Source organism: Dermacentor andersoni, chromosome 1, assembly GCF_023375885.2.
Source record: "Dermacentor andersoni chromosome 1, qqDerAnde1_hic_scaffold, whole genome shotgun sequence".
In the NCBI taxonomy this organism is placed as follows: Eukaryota; Metazoa; Arthropoda; class Arachnida; order Ixodida; family Ixodidae; genus Dermacentor; species Dermacentor andersoni.
The window spans coordinates 350541110-350557448 of record NC_092814.1 but is presented as its reverse complement, the minus strand read 5'-3'; the positions used below and the strand labels follow the sequence as shown (position 1 = coordinate 350557448).

Below are 16339 nucleotides of genomic sequence, written 5' to 3'. Positions count from 1 at the left end.
AAGTCTGCTGGACCGATGTCGAGGTGACGACCAACCGCGCCAGCCAATGCTGCTACACAGGCCTGCGACAAGATGATAGGCACGGTGAGCACCCGCGCTTGAGCCCTGCTCAACGTAAGTATATTGACACGTGTACTTGTACATCTTTATCGGGTGATACACAGCGCGAACGCGCCCGCATTTATCGGAAGTTTCTGGAATGTTATTGATGGTTCCATCTGCTGTCTGTCACCGAACGCTGTGTAATCTGATTTCATCTATGCGCGACGCGAATGGCGTAGAACTTTGTGGAAGACACGCGGGTCCCAGCGATTACCCTGTAGAACATTCGACGACCGATGTATAAAAAGCCGACGCGCTTAACCCGCTGATCAGATTTCCGACGATCGCCGACTGTGTTCGCCGCTATCGTTGTGCTTTAAGTGTAACTTGCTTTTGTGGGCACAAGTTCACCCAATAGAACGCTAGTTTCGCCATTCACCGTTTTGCTTTCTTCGCCGTCGCCACCACGTGGCAATATAGTACATTTAGTATCTATGGCGCAATATTTCCGTAAGATAAAAAAGACCGTATTCTGTAACGGTTACTTTCCTCTTATACAGCCTCTCCACCCGCCGTGGTTGCTTAAGTGGCCTTGGCGTTCCACTGCTATGCAAGAGGTCACGGGTCTCGGCGGCCGAATTTCGATGGGGCAAAATGCAAAAGCGGCCGCGTGTCGTGCATTCTGTGCACATTTAGGAAACCCCAGGTGATGGCATTTATTCCGGAGTCCCTCACTGCGGCGTGCCTCATGATTAGATCGTGGTCCTTTCACGTTAAACACCATAATTTAATTTTTATTACATCCTAGCCTATTCTTCTATTTTTAATCCGTAGCGCTGAGTGGCCGGTCCTGACGAAAGCGGAAGCATGCAGTCGTGGTTGGCAAACCACTGATGGAGGGTGGGATGGATAAGGACAAGAATCGTAACAAAATAAGGGCCCTGCGTTCATTCGCAGCGAGAATTGCGAAGGGAGGGATAGTTGCTAACTGCATCTTTCCGTTCGTAACAAAATATGCCTCGTATTGTGCGGGCCTGATTGGGAGGAAGCTTTCTACGCACGATTGACTTTCGCATAACCATACGGAACGATTGCTGCCTCACACCACGAGCTAGCCCGGCGAAAATAGGGGTGGACTTTAATGGAAAGTCAATAGGTCCCTATCTACTAAAATTTGAATATGTCATCTTTATTGTTTTCTGTACGCCTCGCTACTGCTCTGAATATTTTTTTCTCGTAGCCAAAAAAAAAAAGAAAGACGCCGCAGCCATCAAACAAAAATGAATTTATATTTTCTTCCTATTTGTTTTAAGGCAAACTTTGCTGAAAAACGTGCTGGTGGGCGTCTTTCAGCAAACACAAGATGACTAATGGTCAATAAATAAAACTACATGGATAGCCTCTCAGCAACGTTACAGCCTGGTTGCAAACAAGCTTTCCAAGAAAGAATGACTGCTGTATTACTAGCTTACCAAGAACGCTAAATAAGTGGTTGGCGAAAAACAGATCAGATCTTGTGGAAAAAATAAAAACGCTGCTGAAGGACCTGTGCGCCACAGACTTCGTCGCAATGGGCACATTTAGAAAAGTCCCCATTTCGACGAAGTCAATTTGTAGCGGTAGAAATTAAACTGGCATATGGCTATAGACTGTCGAAACCATAAATGACAGACTACAACAAACAATCGCAGGTTGTCATGTGGACTTATACGCCACGAGAACGGAAACAGAGCTGATACAAACTTGCTTGAAGCTGTTGTATTGGACCCAATCTTCGACTATGGATATATTTTTTTCTCCCTACACATACAATCGCGCTGTATTCGCGTATTGCAATTACGAAGTTTCAATTACCACTTGCATTCATACCGGTAGGCGTGCAAAAAAGTTCAATGCATACCATGAAAATCTGTCCAGCGTTCAAGCACGTCCGCCAGTTCCACCCATAGCTTGAGGAAAATGTTTATCATACGTGGCTTACGCTCTTCATATCTCCACTCTTTTTTGCAGACCCATGCGATATTGTGTTCTGCCTTCCGTGCCCCAACTGAACCACGTGGAGCCCCGTGACAGAGAACTGTTGCCGATGCACTCCGAGCTGAACGCATGCGTTCTGTGTCTGTCTATTATAGGCGAGCTGAATGAATTAAGTCATCCCGTAACCTTTTTCGCTTTTGCTGCGTTATTTCCATACACCGGAATCACTGCTTCGTGTGAAAGCTCGCGATCTGGGTATGTCTATGTTTAGTATGTGTGCACGACAAATACTGAATTTTCACAACGATTTCTTTCAGTCATTTATCCATTTTTGAGCATACCAGTCGAAAAATTTACATGAACTCCAGTTGACATCTAGGTTATGCGAAGCACGTTTGGTTTCGCAGAGAATGGTTGTCATCAATCATGTAACTGTTCTGCAGCGAACGGTTAATTCTTTTGCAGCGCATGCTGTTGTTCGTTGTGGTTCTGGGAGCCAGTGACCCAAGCTGCCGTCTAAGAATCTCATTGAAGACTGGCGCAAATGCAGTGACGGCCCACGTTTTCTTTTTTACTGCAGTACCTTCGGGATCAGCGCCCATGAAAACGGCCAGATGGTCGTTACACAAAAATGGCTTATGGAATTATTCACATTAAAAAGGCGAAAACGTTGCTTGAGTTCGTTGAAAGGCACTCTGCACCCAGGAAAAAAATAATGACCAATGCTGTTCTAGCCTTCAAACGACGGTGATTCAGCGCGTTATTCTTTTAACACGAAAACTCCCTACTAAAGTAACAGTTCGCGCGTCTTGTATAGATCTTTCTTCGGCTCGGTGTGAGATGGGGAAGGCAGCGCGTGCAGCTGTTTAGCAAAATTCGGTGACCTTGCGTTGGTTCATGCTTGGCGGTATTTGTGTTCTCTCTTCGTGTCACGCCATGGTCCCACCACGCTTGTCATCTTCGTGTCCTCATCTTATATTCCGCCCTTTGTCCTGTGTCTCTTTCCCTGGCATGTCGGTGTATACACATCATCATCATCATCATCATCATCATCATCATCATCACCACCACCACCACCACCACCACCACCACCACCACCACCACCACCACCACCACCAGCAGCAGCAGCAGCAGCAGCAGCAGCAGCAGCAGCAGCAAGCAAGCAAGCAAGCAAAGCAAAGCAAAGCAAAGCAAGGCAAGGCAAAGCAAAGCAAGCAAAGCAAAGCAAAGCAAGCAAAGCAAAGCAAAGCAAGCAAAGCAAAGCAAAGCAAAGCAAAGCAAGCAAAGCAAAGCAAAGCAAAGCAAGCAAAGCAAGCAAAGCAAGCAAAGCAAAGCAAAGCAAAGCAAAGCAAGCAAAGCAAGCAAAGCAAAGCAAAGCAAGCAAAGCAAAGCAAAGCAAGCAAAGCAAAGCAAAGCAAGCAAAGCAAAGCAAAGCAAAGCAAAGCAAGCAAAGCAAAGCAAAGCAAGCAAAGCAAGCAAAGCAAAGCAAGCAAGCAAAGCAAGCAAGCAAAGCAAAGCAAGCAAGCAAGCAAAGCAAAGCAAAGCAAGCAAGCAAAGCAAAGCAAAGCAAGCAAGCAAAGCAAAGCAAAGCAAGCAAGCAAGCAAGCAAAGCAAAGCAAAGCAAGCAAAGCAAAGCAAAGCAAGCAAGCAAAGCAAGCAAGCAAAGCAAAGCAAAGCAAGCAAAGCAAAGCAAAGCAAGCAAGCAAAGCAAAGCAAAGCAAGCAAAGCAAAGCAAAGCAAGCAAGCAAAGCAAAGCAAGCAAGCAAAGCAAAGCAAAGCAAGCAAGCAAGCAAAGCAAAGCAAAGCAAGCAAGCAAAGCAAAGCAAAGCAAGCAAGCAAAGCAAAGCAAAGCAAGCAAGCAAGCAAAGCAAAGCAAAGCAAGCAAGCAAAGCAAAGCAAAGCAAAGCAAGCAAGCAAAGCAAAGCAAGCAAGCAAAGCAAAGCAAAGCAAGCAAGCAAAGCAAAGCAAAGCAAGCAAGCAAAGCAAAGCAAGCAAGCAAGCAAAGCAAAGCAAGCAAGCAAAGCAAAGCAAGCAAGCAAAGCAAAGCAAGCAAGCAAAGCAAGCAAAGCAAGCAAGCAAGCAAAGCAAAGCAAAGCAAGCAAGCAAAGCAAAGCAAGCAAGCAAGCAAGCAAAGCAAAGCAAGCAAGCAAAGCAAAGCAAGCAAGCAAGCAAAGCAAAGCAAAGCAAGCAAAGCAAAGCAAAGCAAGCAAAGCAAGCAAAGCAAGCAAAGCAAAGCAAAGCAAGCAAAGCAAGCAAAGCAAGCAGCGGCGGCGGCGGCGGCGGCGGCGGCGGCAGCGGCAGCGGCAGCGGCAGCAGCAAGCAGCAAGCAGCAGCGGCAGCGGCGGCAGCAGCAGCAGCAGCCTATTTTATGTCCACTGCAGGATGAAGGCCTCTCCCTGCGATGTCCAATTACCCTGTCCTGCGTCAACCGATTCCAATTACATAAGCATTACATGACCTGGCCGGCTCCATTTTTTCTCTCAATGGCAATTAGAATATCGGCTATACACATTTGCTGTCTGATCCAAACCGCTCTCTTTCTGTACCTTAATGCTATGCCTAGCAGTCTTCGTTCCATCGCTCTTTGCGCGGTCCTTAACTTGTTCTCAAGCTTCTTCGTCAGTCTCCAAGTTTCTGCCTCATATGTCAGCACCGGTAAAATGCAATGATTGTAGACCTTTCTTTTTGAATGATAATGGCAAGCTTCCCGTCAGGAGCTGAGAATGTCTGCCGTATGCGTTCCAACCCAATTTTATTCTTCCGCAAATTTCCTTTTCATGATCAGAGTCCCTTGTGAGTAATTGACCTGGGTAAACGCCACCTAGGACAATGTCATCTGCAAACTGAAGGTTGCTGAGATATTCGCCGTTGATCCTTACTCCTAAGTCTTCGAAGTTTAATAGCTTGAATACTTCTTCCAAACAGTCATCAGTCGAAAAAAATAATAATAATTCTGAGACTTTGAATACTTCTTCCAGGCAGTCATTAGTCGAAAAAAATAATAATTCTGAGGTTTCACGCGCGACAATCACGATATGATCATGAGGCGCGCTGTAATGGATGCTGCGAAATAACTTTGACACCCTGGGGTTCCTTAACGCGCATTCGATGCACAGTACACGAGTGTTCTTGCATTCCACCCCCTTCACCAGCCGCCGGCGCTCACACGTCATTTGTGGCTGAGGCCCATGCTTCCTGGAAAATTTTTTTTTAGTCGCTTTGACATCACCAATGGTTGCGGGCAACGTGGTCTCTCTGGCTGGTCTTTCGCCATTTTGTGGCCCACTTCTTATAATTTATTGGGAATTTTCACCACCCCAAATTAGCGGGGGTGCCAAGTGCCCTTGCAAAGTCTGTCACCACCCTAAAGCAAGACTTCCATATATATATATATATATATATATATATATATATATATATATATATATATATATCATGCTGAGACTCCGGTTGAAGAAGTTATAGGTTCACAACTGTTTCTGTGACAGAGGGTTTGGAATAAAATTATAGCGAACAGCTGTTTCCCCGTGTTCACCGCGAAGCTTGTCCAAAGACCTCCTGTCCTCTCCCACCCTCGCCCACTATATACGCGTCGGTGATTGGGTTGTGCCGCGAGGCAGTCTTATCCGTCACCTACAAGTTGGCTCAATGCGTCTTTAACCCTGGCGCAGCCATGTACCGACGTGCTAGAAGCGATGCCGCAGCTGTGTCACCTCTTCATCAAAGTTAAAGTACACACGCATACCGTGCGGCAGCAGCCAGCCTCCTGGTACAGCCGCTGTCACGGCCGATTGCCACGAAGCCATTAGCTCAACAGCAGCCACTTTGGCACCGCCATGCTAATGCACCAGCCACACACAACGCCACACGCGCTTTTCCAATGCGGCCCTCATACCATAATCGTCACCTCGCAGTTACGATGTCTGGATCACCCCGCGCAGCGACTCGGCCTTCGCGGACTGTGCTGCAATCTCTTGAGTCGTCATGTCTTCACTTGAGAGAAGTGCTTTGTCGTGGATTCGGCAGGGTCAGTGCGGCAGCTCTATTCTCCGTTTACGCGCGTGATGTTCATGAATGTTTCTTCTTTAATTTCAAAAAATAAAAAATAAAGTGCTCCTAGCTGTCAAATAAGCTTGATCACATTGTGATAGCTTAGTCATACTGTACCCGATCACTGCCTCCTTGATCATTTTAGAGCGCAGCTTTTAGGCGCCCGTTCCTGCGGCGAGCGTCGGTGTGCCTCGGCGTCGTAGCTCGGTGTAATCGAGCGAACGAGCACAGCGAAATACGATAGCGAACGCTGAGCGTCGCAGGTGATGAAAGACGCGAGGAGGAAAGCGGCGAGGATGGTGCAGCGGAACTATCCGGCGGAAGGCGGAGGAGGGTATGGCGAAAGCGTGCGAAGAAAAGCGTAGTGCGGCCACAACGACTCAGATATGGCGCCAGAGTAGTGCGCGCCGCGTGGCAGGTCTGTCGGTGGCGGCAGCTGTGAATCGCGCCCACGAGTCACCCTCGCGCTGCCTCTCGCGATCTCCAGATTAGCGAGGCAGACGCGCCGCACTTCGCTCCATTTGCAACATGCCACACTAGACAGATTTTCCGCGCCAGCCAGTATATCGCGAAATGAAAACATTTATAGAACTGAGCCCAAATTTCGCATTAGGGAGTATCGTAATCGTCGCTGATCTATTTGTTTCTGTGCCCAAGTTGGAATATGCGCGTTTTTAATTTCAGCTGTTTTTCTTGCTGCAAGAACTATTTACTCTAAAAAGCTATTTCACCAATCATGCGTCATTCCACTGCTGTGAAGGTGGATTACCAACGAAGCTGTTTAGCACGCGACAATGATGTGACACAGAATTTAGATCAGAGGTATGAGCAAATTTTATTTCTCTTGAGCGGTGACGGCAGTCATACCGAAGAAAGACACGCGCGCACACCCTTTCGCTTGATTCTATGCAAAAGCTTATACGCCTCATCACTTGGATATGCATTTATTGTCCTGATCAGTGGTAATCGTGACGATATGTATGCACACACATTCTCGTACCACCTCCATTATTAAATACGTAAGCATTTCTATGCCTACCCAACGAGAAATTTGTTCATCATGTAAGACAATCAATGGCTCATACCCCTTTAAGCAATGGCTCATACCCCGGTAAGCAAGCAGAAAAATATCATTATCGACCTGAGAGTCTACGGATATTGAAAATGGTGCCTATTCATACTAATATACTGATTGCATGTCCAAGTGGTCAGATGTATAAACTTTTGCATAGATTGAGGCGATTCTGCATGATATTCGCGAGCTGAGTTTTTGCACACGCAGACTTGTTGACGGGCACGAAAAACCACGGAACACTAGCCATAAACAGCTTCGCTGTAAAACGCACATAATAATACTGATGGCGTTACGCGCCATTTTTGGTGACGAAGTGGCTTTGGCGGTGCGCTGCTAACCGTGAGAGCGCGGGATGAAATTCCGACCATGACGGCCGCATTTCAATGGGAGTGATATGCAAAAACGCACGTGTGATATGCATTGGGTGCACGTTAAAAACCCGAAGGGGTCAAAACTTAATCCAGAATGCCTCACTACGGGCGCGCCTCCGAATCTGAACCGCAGAATTTCATAATTTCCCCCCCTTATAGTGTTATAAACATGGAGCGTACACAACAGTTGTAGATAAAGTGGCTCGGTAAAAATTTTTAACATAGCCTTTAATTCTCGGCTTTTTCACTCTAGCTGCAAACTGGCCCAGTAAAAGAAATTATTACAATGTTTTATTGCCAGTGCAGTGTTTGTGACGTCTTTATGTATACCATCAAAGCTATAATATCTTTAAGGCATGTATACGCACGAGTTCCTTCGCTGGGCCCGGGCTGGGTCTGGTCGTTGAGGCACGGACCCGCAGGCCGGGCCAATAAAATCAGGCCCGTCCAGTGCTCTAGTGTCGTTGTTAGGTCTGTCTTCGTCTTCTCGGAATTCTCGATGTACGCACTTTTGTTGTCGCATGAACTATATATACAGTCCAAACGTGTTAGCTGTGTTCCTTTAAAATATACAGGCTGTTTCAGCGAGCACTTTCAACAAAAATTTTGAAATTGCCTGTGGCAGAGTTGGACACCAGGGACAATCTGAACACTTATTAAGATCTCGTTAAGGCCTTTTACCTCAGTCGCCGAACTTTCCCCCCACCTCCCCCCAAGTTCAGCCGGGCGCAGGCTACCATCCTGCGTATGCTACAAACAAACACGTACCCTTCACCCGCCCGCCTCCACCTTATATTCCCAGACGTTTACACTACCCCCAACTGCCGGTGCTGTGGCACTCACCCGGCTACGCTTCCGCATATGTTGTGGGTGGGCCCAGCACAGTACCCACACATTAACACCACGACCCTCTCGTCGAGGTTGCGTGAGGCTCTGCGGAGCTCCGCCCTCCACGACCAAACCTGGGCGACCCAGCACGCCCATGAGGCGGCGGCGAGGCAAGCCCTCGACGTCCCCCCATGGGAGGCTTAGGCCCGGCCATCATGAAGTGCTGGTTCTATAATGAAAGTCCCTCCCCCCCCCCCCCCCCCCCCCTGTGGCAGATAGCACAATTCTAGTCCACGAGCTGGTATACTCGAAGAGGCGGACATTACTTGCACAAAAAATTGAAAAGCGTAATCGACCAATTAAGAAAAATTCACTATTCAAGTTTTTAACTAAGTACCTTACGGCACATATTGCAATTTACAAATTCTAGTGGGTGAGCCTGCAAGTCATATCAACTTGAAAAGGAATTGTGCGGATGACACCATTTACGAGACATACGCCGTCAAACTTGCGGTAAAAATGCACTGTCGTTCCACTTGCTTTCTCAACAAAACGTCGTTTTACGCATTGAAGCACAAATATAACTGGAGCGCCAATGTATTTCTCCGCAAAGTTCGGGAATGAATAACTCGGAACTTGTGTCATCCTGTGAATTCGTTCCTTGCGAGCTCCCCGGCTACAAATTGCAGTCTGATTTCGTGACTTGATTGCTTTTTGGTACATTTACTTTAGTGGGATGTGCGAGTGCTGTGTACGCAAGAGCATCAGCTTCGTCCTTTTCAGCAATACCAATGTGAGAGGCGATCCGCTGAAACTTTAGGTTGAAGCCCCTTTTGTTGAGCTTTTTGGCGAATGACAGTGACGTGCTCTGTCAGGGCGGCAGCGCACTCGTTGGCAGCAAATTCACGTCTGCGATCGGTCACGTGGGAGGAATCCGCAACATCATCGCGCCACCCCACAACCTGCTTGCAACTTCTGGTAGGCAACGAAATGGGTTTAATAAGCGCTGTTCGTTCATACGGAGGTATTATGTGGGTTCGCATATTTCGGGAGCGTTCCTTGTTGCACGTAAAATTATTCCGTAACATGTAGTAAGTTAAATACTGCTGGGTTGGACATTCTCTAGAATCCAGTGTACAACTTTCTTATTGAAAGTTTTTCCCTAAATTTATTATTTGCGAAGATGAGTAGGTAGCGTTGACAAATTATGCCTATAGTACAAGAAATAGTGCAGGTTGCTCCATAGAGTGAGAAATAACTTGCCGTTTTTCGCGTATTCCTGTATAGTGCACCGGGAAGTTTGAAAACGTTGTTCAAGTTGGCTGGAATACATTGCACCTTTGGTATACTTTCTCAAAACTTGGCGCGGGAGAGTGCCAGATTCTGCCACGCAGTCTTCCAGAATTGTGATGGGACTGGAGAAAACGTATTGTGGGCAGTCGGAATATTTACTGCAAGCCTCTTCAGGGAACTCATAACGCCGCGTTTATGGGTGTATGCGTTCTAATCATCTGCTGAATTAGGTTCACGTGAACATGTCCATGTGCCAAACCATCACGGCTTAAACCCGGTGCGGTGGCTATCGCGTTGCACTGCTACCTGAGGTCACGGGTTCGACCCCGACCTCGGCGGCCGCATTTCTACGGAGGCGAAATGCAAAAACGCCTGTGTACTTAGATTCAGATGCCCGTTAAAGAACCCTAGGTGGTTAAAAATAATGTATATTCCCCTACTATATTGGGCGCACCTCATAATTATATCATGGTTTTGGCACGTAAAACCCCATAACACATCTCTTTTTTAACAATTAACAAAAAGTCTAGCGGTACTGCTCGGGAGTGACGCAATTTTAGTCATGTGTAAGCACTGATGCGTGCGTGCGTGCTTACGTGTGCGTGTGTGCGGGACTTTTTTTCCGCGTGCGTCCAGTTTTCACCGTCATCGGTGATAACGGAGGATTTTTCTTCCTCCATGTAATGGACGATGACAGAGTGGAAATATTTACTTTCTTGGAGGAAAAGACATAGAGATAAATTGTGCTGCTCTGTCGCCCAGAAATGGAAACTGATCCGTCTATCTACGGCACCGTGGCGGGCTTTTCGAACGACATGTCTCATTGACGGAGAAAATTACTTATTTTCGGAACGGCATCACCACCTGCAGCAAGTACAAATCTCCTTCTACCTTCTACACATTCCCCTTTTCTCTCCCCCCAATGTAGGATATACCCAACCAGGGAGTTGCCTGCTTAACATCCCTGTCTTTCCTTCCTTCTGTCTCGTTCACTAAATTGAATCTGGCACCGCGAAATGCCACGTATGCGTGAAATTTGAGCGAACGCAAGTGAACGGTTTATTGTAATGAACCATTTCGTAAAACGAGTGCGTGTGCATAGTGCGGTATCTGACATTCTTGGATGACAATCAGTACAACGCGGTTCCTAACATTTTTCAATGTATATTTACTTATTCATTGTTATAGCTTTAACACACACTTCAGTTACCCTGCTTCACAGAAATATCCCGAATGTTCCGAAAGCATCGGCACATTATGCAAGCCGCTCGACTCGCGTATATGTACCTACATGCAACCGCCTGCATTGACATCGCTATAGGGCCTCCACGTCCTTGAGCATTGTCGTTACTGAGCGGTGAACAGACGACAAAAACGTATAATGTGAAATGACTGAAGAGCTAAACAGACAAGGCGAAGGAACGCATACGCGGTGCTTCCAAAATGTTTTATTCTTCTCGCAGATAGTGTTCGTGTGCGTCCCATCCCTTCACGATCGAGGGAGAGGTTTGCGCAAGGTGGGCGCCCAAACGGAGGGTATAGTATACACACAGCAAGGGTGTGTGTGACCAGTGCATCTAGATCGTCCCCGCTTTTGCATGCATCCCGGCCACGCCGCGCACGCTCGGCCGCATTGGCTCGGAGCGTATAAAAGGGCCGCCGTCCGCCGCTGCGGACAGAAGGGATCTCGTCACCGCCGCAGCACCAGCAGCGGGAGCAGCAAGCAAGCATGTGGAAGGTGAGATGAGCGTCCTCCCGTATAGCACGGGCACTCGCACGGCGGCTGTACGAGCCATGATCTGCGAAACAACTTCCGACTCTTCGGAAGTCTCGGGGCTTGCGGACAGACCTTGTCCCGAAATTTAGGCAAAGGCTGTCATATTATTATTAATGTCATTAGTAGTAGTAGTAGTAGTAGTAGTAGTAGTAGTAGTAGTAGTCTTTCGAGGTTGCGGGGAAAATAATTGCAAAAGTGGGCTAATTTCAAACTCCGAGCGAAGTACGGCTGCTCAGAGCGTCAGGAAGCGGGCGCGCTTTGCTTTCGTTTCAGTGAACACCTACACGTCTTGTTTAGGCAGGCAGTAACTTGCAATGAGATGCCAAATGTGTAAAAATCTGTGTTGAATGCCTTGTTTGCATTGCTTTTGATTCAAAACTTTTAGCGAGCTCATGTTCAGATTCTATACTACAAGTGTAGTAAATATTATCCTGACATAGAAAGCCTGCAATGTGCGCCGCAGTCCCGTACACCCTTAGACAGTGGCGCAGGCGATATTTATTAATTTTTAGGTCCAACACCTTTAACTATATACAAAGCCCGCTCATGTATCGTGAGTGCCGTCGTTGGTTGACGCTTTTCAATGTCTCAAAACCCGCTGCGGAACTCTCCTATTTCGTGCTGTAATCATAACGCAATGCGTGCTGGTAACTATACATGACGCATTGTTACACGAAGGACAAGTCAGTAACACGAGCAACTATTTACAGGTTATATTTACAACAGCGGTTGCAGCGCTGACCGGTTAGATTCACAGCGCAAGCCCAGTTCGTTCTCCCTCCTCTTTTCTCGAGTGATGGCGCCCACGCGCCTCGTTCAAACAAGCAAATAACACACGGCGGCAGTAATCCCCCGGCGCCAGAAGCGACGGCCCGGAGTGTCTAAATGTCAGCACTGGGAGGGTGATACTGCTTCAGACGTGTAACGTGCACGATATCACTGGAGTGGGAAGCAGATGGAGCGTCAGGGGCGATCACGTATAGGTGACGGGAGTCACGGCACGAAGCACTCGGTGTGGGCCTGTGTAACGAGACAGCAGTTTCATCAAGATAGAAACACTGCCGGCTCAGGCACGTTTAGGTTCTGAAGTAAGTGTCCATCAGTGTCTGCAGTTTGAGTTACACGCTCTAAGAAATTAGGAAACAACTTCTTGACTGAAGACATGTTAATTTCGGATTTCGGCTAAATCCCGCCAGCGGTCTCGATCACAGAGAGGTGCGACTTTGATATATACTATACATGTTTTTAACGGCCCGATAACGGACACCGCACAGAAGACACGACACACACAAGCTCCATTACCGCCTGTTCGATCAAAGGGGAAAAATAATGAAAAGTTACATTATGGGGTTCTACGTGCTAAAACCACGATCTGATTATGAGGTACGCCGTAGTGGGGGCCTCCGGAAATTTTGACGACATGGGGTTCTTTACCGTGCGCCTAAATCTATAAGCACACGGGTGTTTGCGCATTTCGCCCCCATCGAAATGCGGCCGCCGTGGCCGGGATTCGATCCCGCGACCTCGTGCTTAGTAGCCCAACACCATAGTCACTAAGCAACCACGGCGGGTATTAATCAAAAGAAGACGTCAGAAGTGCGAATAGTATTCGCGCATTCGCAATACATAAAGGATGTCCCACTTAACTTAATTGAGCCAAACTTTAGAAATATGCAAATGCCACGTAGCTCGACAGAAGCAAAGTAATGTTGTTTGCCTTGGTTTGGAGATACTGAGATTATTTGTTGCATTTAATCTAATTACATAATTAGTATTAATTAATCAACATCTCCAATATTATAATTAGATTAAAAGTGTCAATTAGAAAATTGTAGAGCAACATGAAAAACTCACGATACAGCTTTTTCTTGCTCAATAAGTGCTACATAAAAGTGTTAGTTCAAATGTGAAGGAAGCCCGCGAATACACGAAAAAGTGCCCCGCGACTGGCCGCTCGAGGCATTTTGCGTGTATTCGCGGGCTTCTCGCATACTTGGAAGAACACAATTATGTAGCATGTATTGTGCAACACACAGCTGTATCGGGAGTTTTTCATCTAAGACTTTTCGCTGAGCTGTCCATATCTCCAGCTCAGCGTAAAGGGACAGAAGGCCTCCGTGTGAATAGTTTAATGATGTTATAAATTGCGTACGATACTTGAGTACGGGACTCTCGTTGAGAGAGGGGCTTCCGGCGCTATGCGCAGGCAGCGATCTCCTCCGCCCTCTTCTTCGCCGTCCTGGCCAACGCCGGTACTCTCCGCGGTGGATACGGTGGCGCTGCTATCGGCGGTCTCGGAGCAGTCGGCGTTGGGATCGGAGGCGGCTACGCCGGACGTGGCTACCTCGCCGGCGGCGGTGGCGGATACTACGGAGGGGTAGGTGGCCATATAGGCCTTTAGCGTAAGACATGTTCCCTCCCCCTTTTTTTGTAATCGCCGTTCCTGAGCAAGACAACAAGCCGTCGAATAAATGAACTATCTTTAAAGTGACAATGACGCAGGCTAACTTTATAATGAAGCCATAATCTATCACATGTGCATAATTAAACTAGTGGTGGCCATGTTTGTGGTATTTTGCAGTTTGTGTCAGAAAGCGCGTTCGAAGTGTCCATGCATTTTTCTGAGACACCCTGTCTAATGTTTCACCTGCACACTCAGCGTACCAGAAGTAAACATCATTGTGCGAATTGACGAATATTCTTGTTAGTAAGCGCTCTTCGTCATTCGATGGCCGCCTTCGCTAACATGTCCAGCATCAGAATTGGCTGTAACAATTCTAGCGCAAGAGTTCTTCGTGAATACGGGCCCAGTTCCGTCTGCTCCTGGCTGAGCATGTTCACAAAGTGACGCGATTTAACGTGTCGTGCCTCGTGCAGGGTTACAGGGCCTACGAAGACAACAGGCCGAGGCCGTACAGCTTCGGCTACGTCGCTCAGGGAGCGGACGGGTCCAGCTCTCGCCAGGAGGTCGGCGACGGCAGCGGCAGCGTCCAGGGAGTCTACACCTTGAGCACGCCGGAAGGTGGCCAGCGGAAGGTCAAGTACACGGCCGACGCGGCAGGCTTCCGCGCCGTAGTCGACACCAACGAGCCCGGCACGCAGAGCGAGAGCCCCGCCGACGTGGCCCTGCGTTCGTCCTCGCCGCCGGCCTACCTGCTCGCCTCCAAGTACGGCGCCGCCGGGTCGTACGCCGGGGCCAGACCGCGAGTTGTGTACGGGGGCGCCGGCGGGCTGTACGGAGCGGGCGTCGCCGGTTACGGGGGCGCTGGCCTTTACGGCGGCCTCGGCGGCCGAGTCTACGCCGGTGGAGCCGGTGTCGGAGTGCTCGGAAAGCACGGCGGTGGCGTCGGCTGGCACTAGTGAACCCGCCGTCTGCCTCTATAAATATCCTTGTCTTTGGTACGGGAGCCCTTCTACGCCACTTTCGCCGTTTCATATGTAGTCCTTCTGTCCTCCATGGTTTCGGTGTGTCGCCGTCTGCTTGTCACTGGGGACTGAGCAAGAAGCCCCGCTCGCTGGATGCTGCGGTTGCTCAAGGTGTTGGTGACAAATAGGTGATGTGCGCTGCTTCGCTGCTTGTTAAGAAAATAAACGTCCAATCGCTTGCAACAAGAAAACTGACTTCGTCCTGGTGTATTTGCCGAGCAATGAGCTCCACGTGGTGAAGCAGCCGGCACGACATTGGCAAGTTCAGTGAGGTTTGGAGGCAGTTCTTCTGTGGTAGCTCTCAACATTTCCAGCTTGTGCTCTCATATAGACCATCCACCTTCGAATAAAAGAGGCACTGTGACATGAAGTCAAATGTAACAGGTTTTAACAGAAGGCGACATGTTGTGATCAAAATTAATCTCATCGTGACCCTGCACCACGTGCCCCCGCTCACGGCCACAACGTTGCTCCTTGCAACGCCGAGCACCCCCATGAAGTGACTAGATATCTATTATTACAATTGGCTCCCGTTACCATACCTACCCCACGTACAAAAGCTCTATGGAGGGCACAGTAGTTAATTAAGCGTCAGGCAGAGCCATATATACGCTTTGAGGTCAGGCACAGATACTTCACTACCTGACGATGCTATAAAAAACTGCATTGCCCAGTTGAGGTCCAGCGGAGTGTGCGTCAAGGGTGCCCAGCGAGTCCGCTCTTATTTTGTATTTATATTGAAACGTTATGTCCGGGTAATGTAATGACCGGGTTCATGGTTTCCGATTACATGCGTCGGAGGTAAAGCTCTTGGCGTATGCTGATGATATAGCTGTGTGTTGTACGGAAAAAGAGAGTCTTCTGGAGGCTGTTGCGGTAGTAAGAAGGTTTGGGGAAGTGACGGGGAGCCTTGTGAACTGGGAAAAGTGCCTGGGGTTCTGGCATGGCGAGTGGCCGTCAGCCCCCAACAGATTTGCTAACGTGAAATGGGTTGAAACACCAGTAAAGTACCTCGGCGTTCCACTTGAAAATTATAAGAAAACTGATGATTTATGGTTAGAAAACGTGAAAGAAACACGAGAAAAGGCGGAGAGGTGGAAAGGGGCTCATCTCTCAATTTTCGCCAGAGCGAGGGTGTGCAATTTATTTTTTGTTAGTAAAGTATGGTATATTATGCAAGTGTTGTATTGTTCGCGAGTGTATGTGCAGAAGTTCCATCGAGTTTTTGCTGTCTTTATTTGGGCGTCCAGCTGGGAACGCTGCAGCCGTACGAATCTTTTTCGGCGAGTGAAAGATGGGGGCTTGGGTCTGGCACACCTTTTCGTGCGACAGCTTGTAAATAGATTTTTTTTTCTTTCGTGACGTCAACGACCCGTTCTTAAGAGCGGTGTGTCAAGTGCGACTTTGCAATGCGTTACCAGAGTTTGTTATCAGCAGTCAAATAATGCCTGGTACTCTATTCGGTTTTTTCAAAGAGATAGTAGCGAGTGTCCGCTTTTT

The 16339-nt window shown here is 48.1% G+C and overlaps 1 protein-coding gene across 2 annotated transcripts; it reads left to right on the top strand.

The window, feature by feature from the left end:
- LOC126516582 (uncharacterized) lies at positions 1–15026 on the top strand. Of its 2 annotated transcripts, none has more exons than XM_055063958.2 (3): positions 1–84; positions 13620–13790; positions 14291–15026. In XM_055063958.2, the coding sequence occupies exons 1-3, from the start codon at positions 73–75 to the stop codon at positions 14771–14773; spliced, it is 666 nt and encodes a 221-aa protein (XP_054919933.1). In that variant the 5' UTR covers positions 1–72; the 3' UTR covers positions 14774–15026. The 2 variants fall into 2 exon arrangements, with proteins under 2 accessions (XP_054919933.1, XP_050022660.1); XM_050166703.3 differs by lacking the exon at positions 1–84 and adding an exon at positions 11127–11374.
- The last annotated feature ends 1313 nt before the right edge of the window (positions 15027–16339 follow it).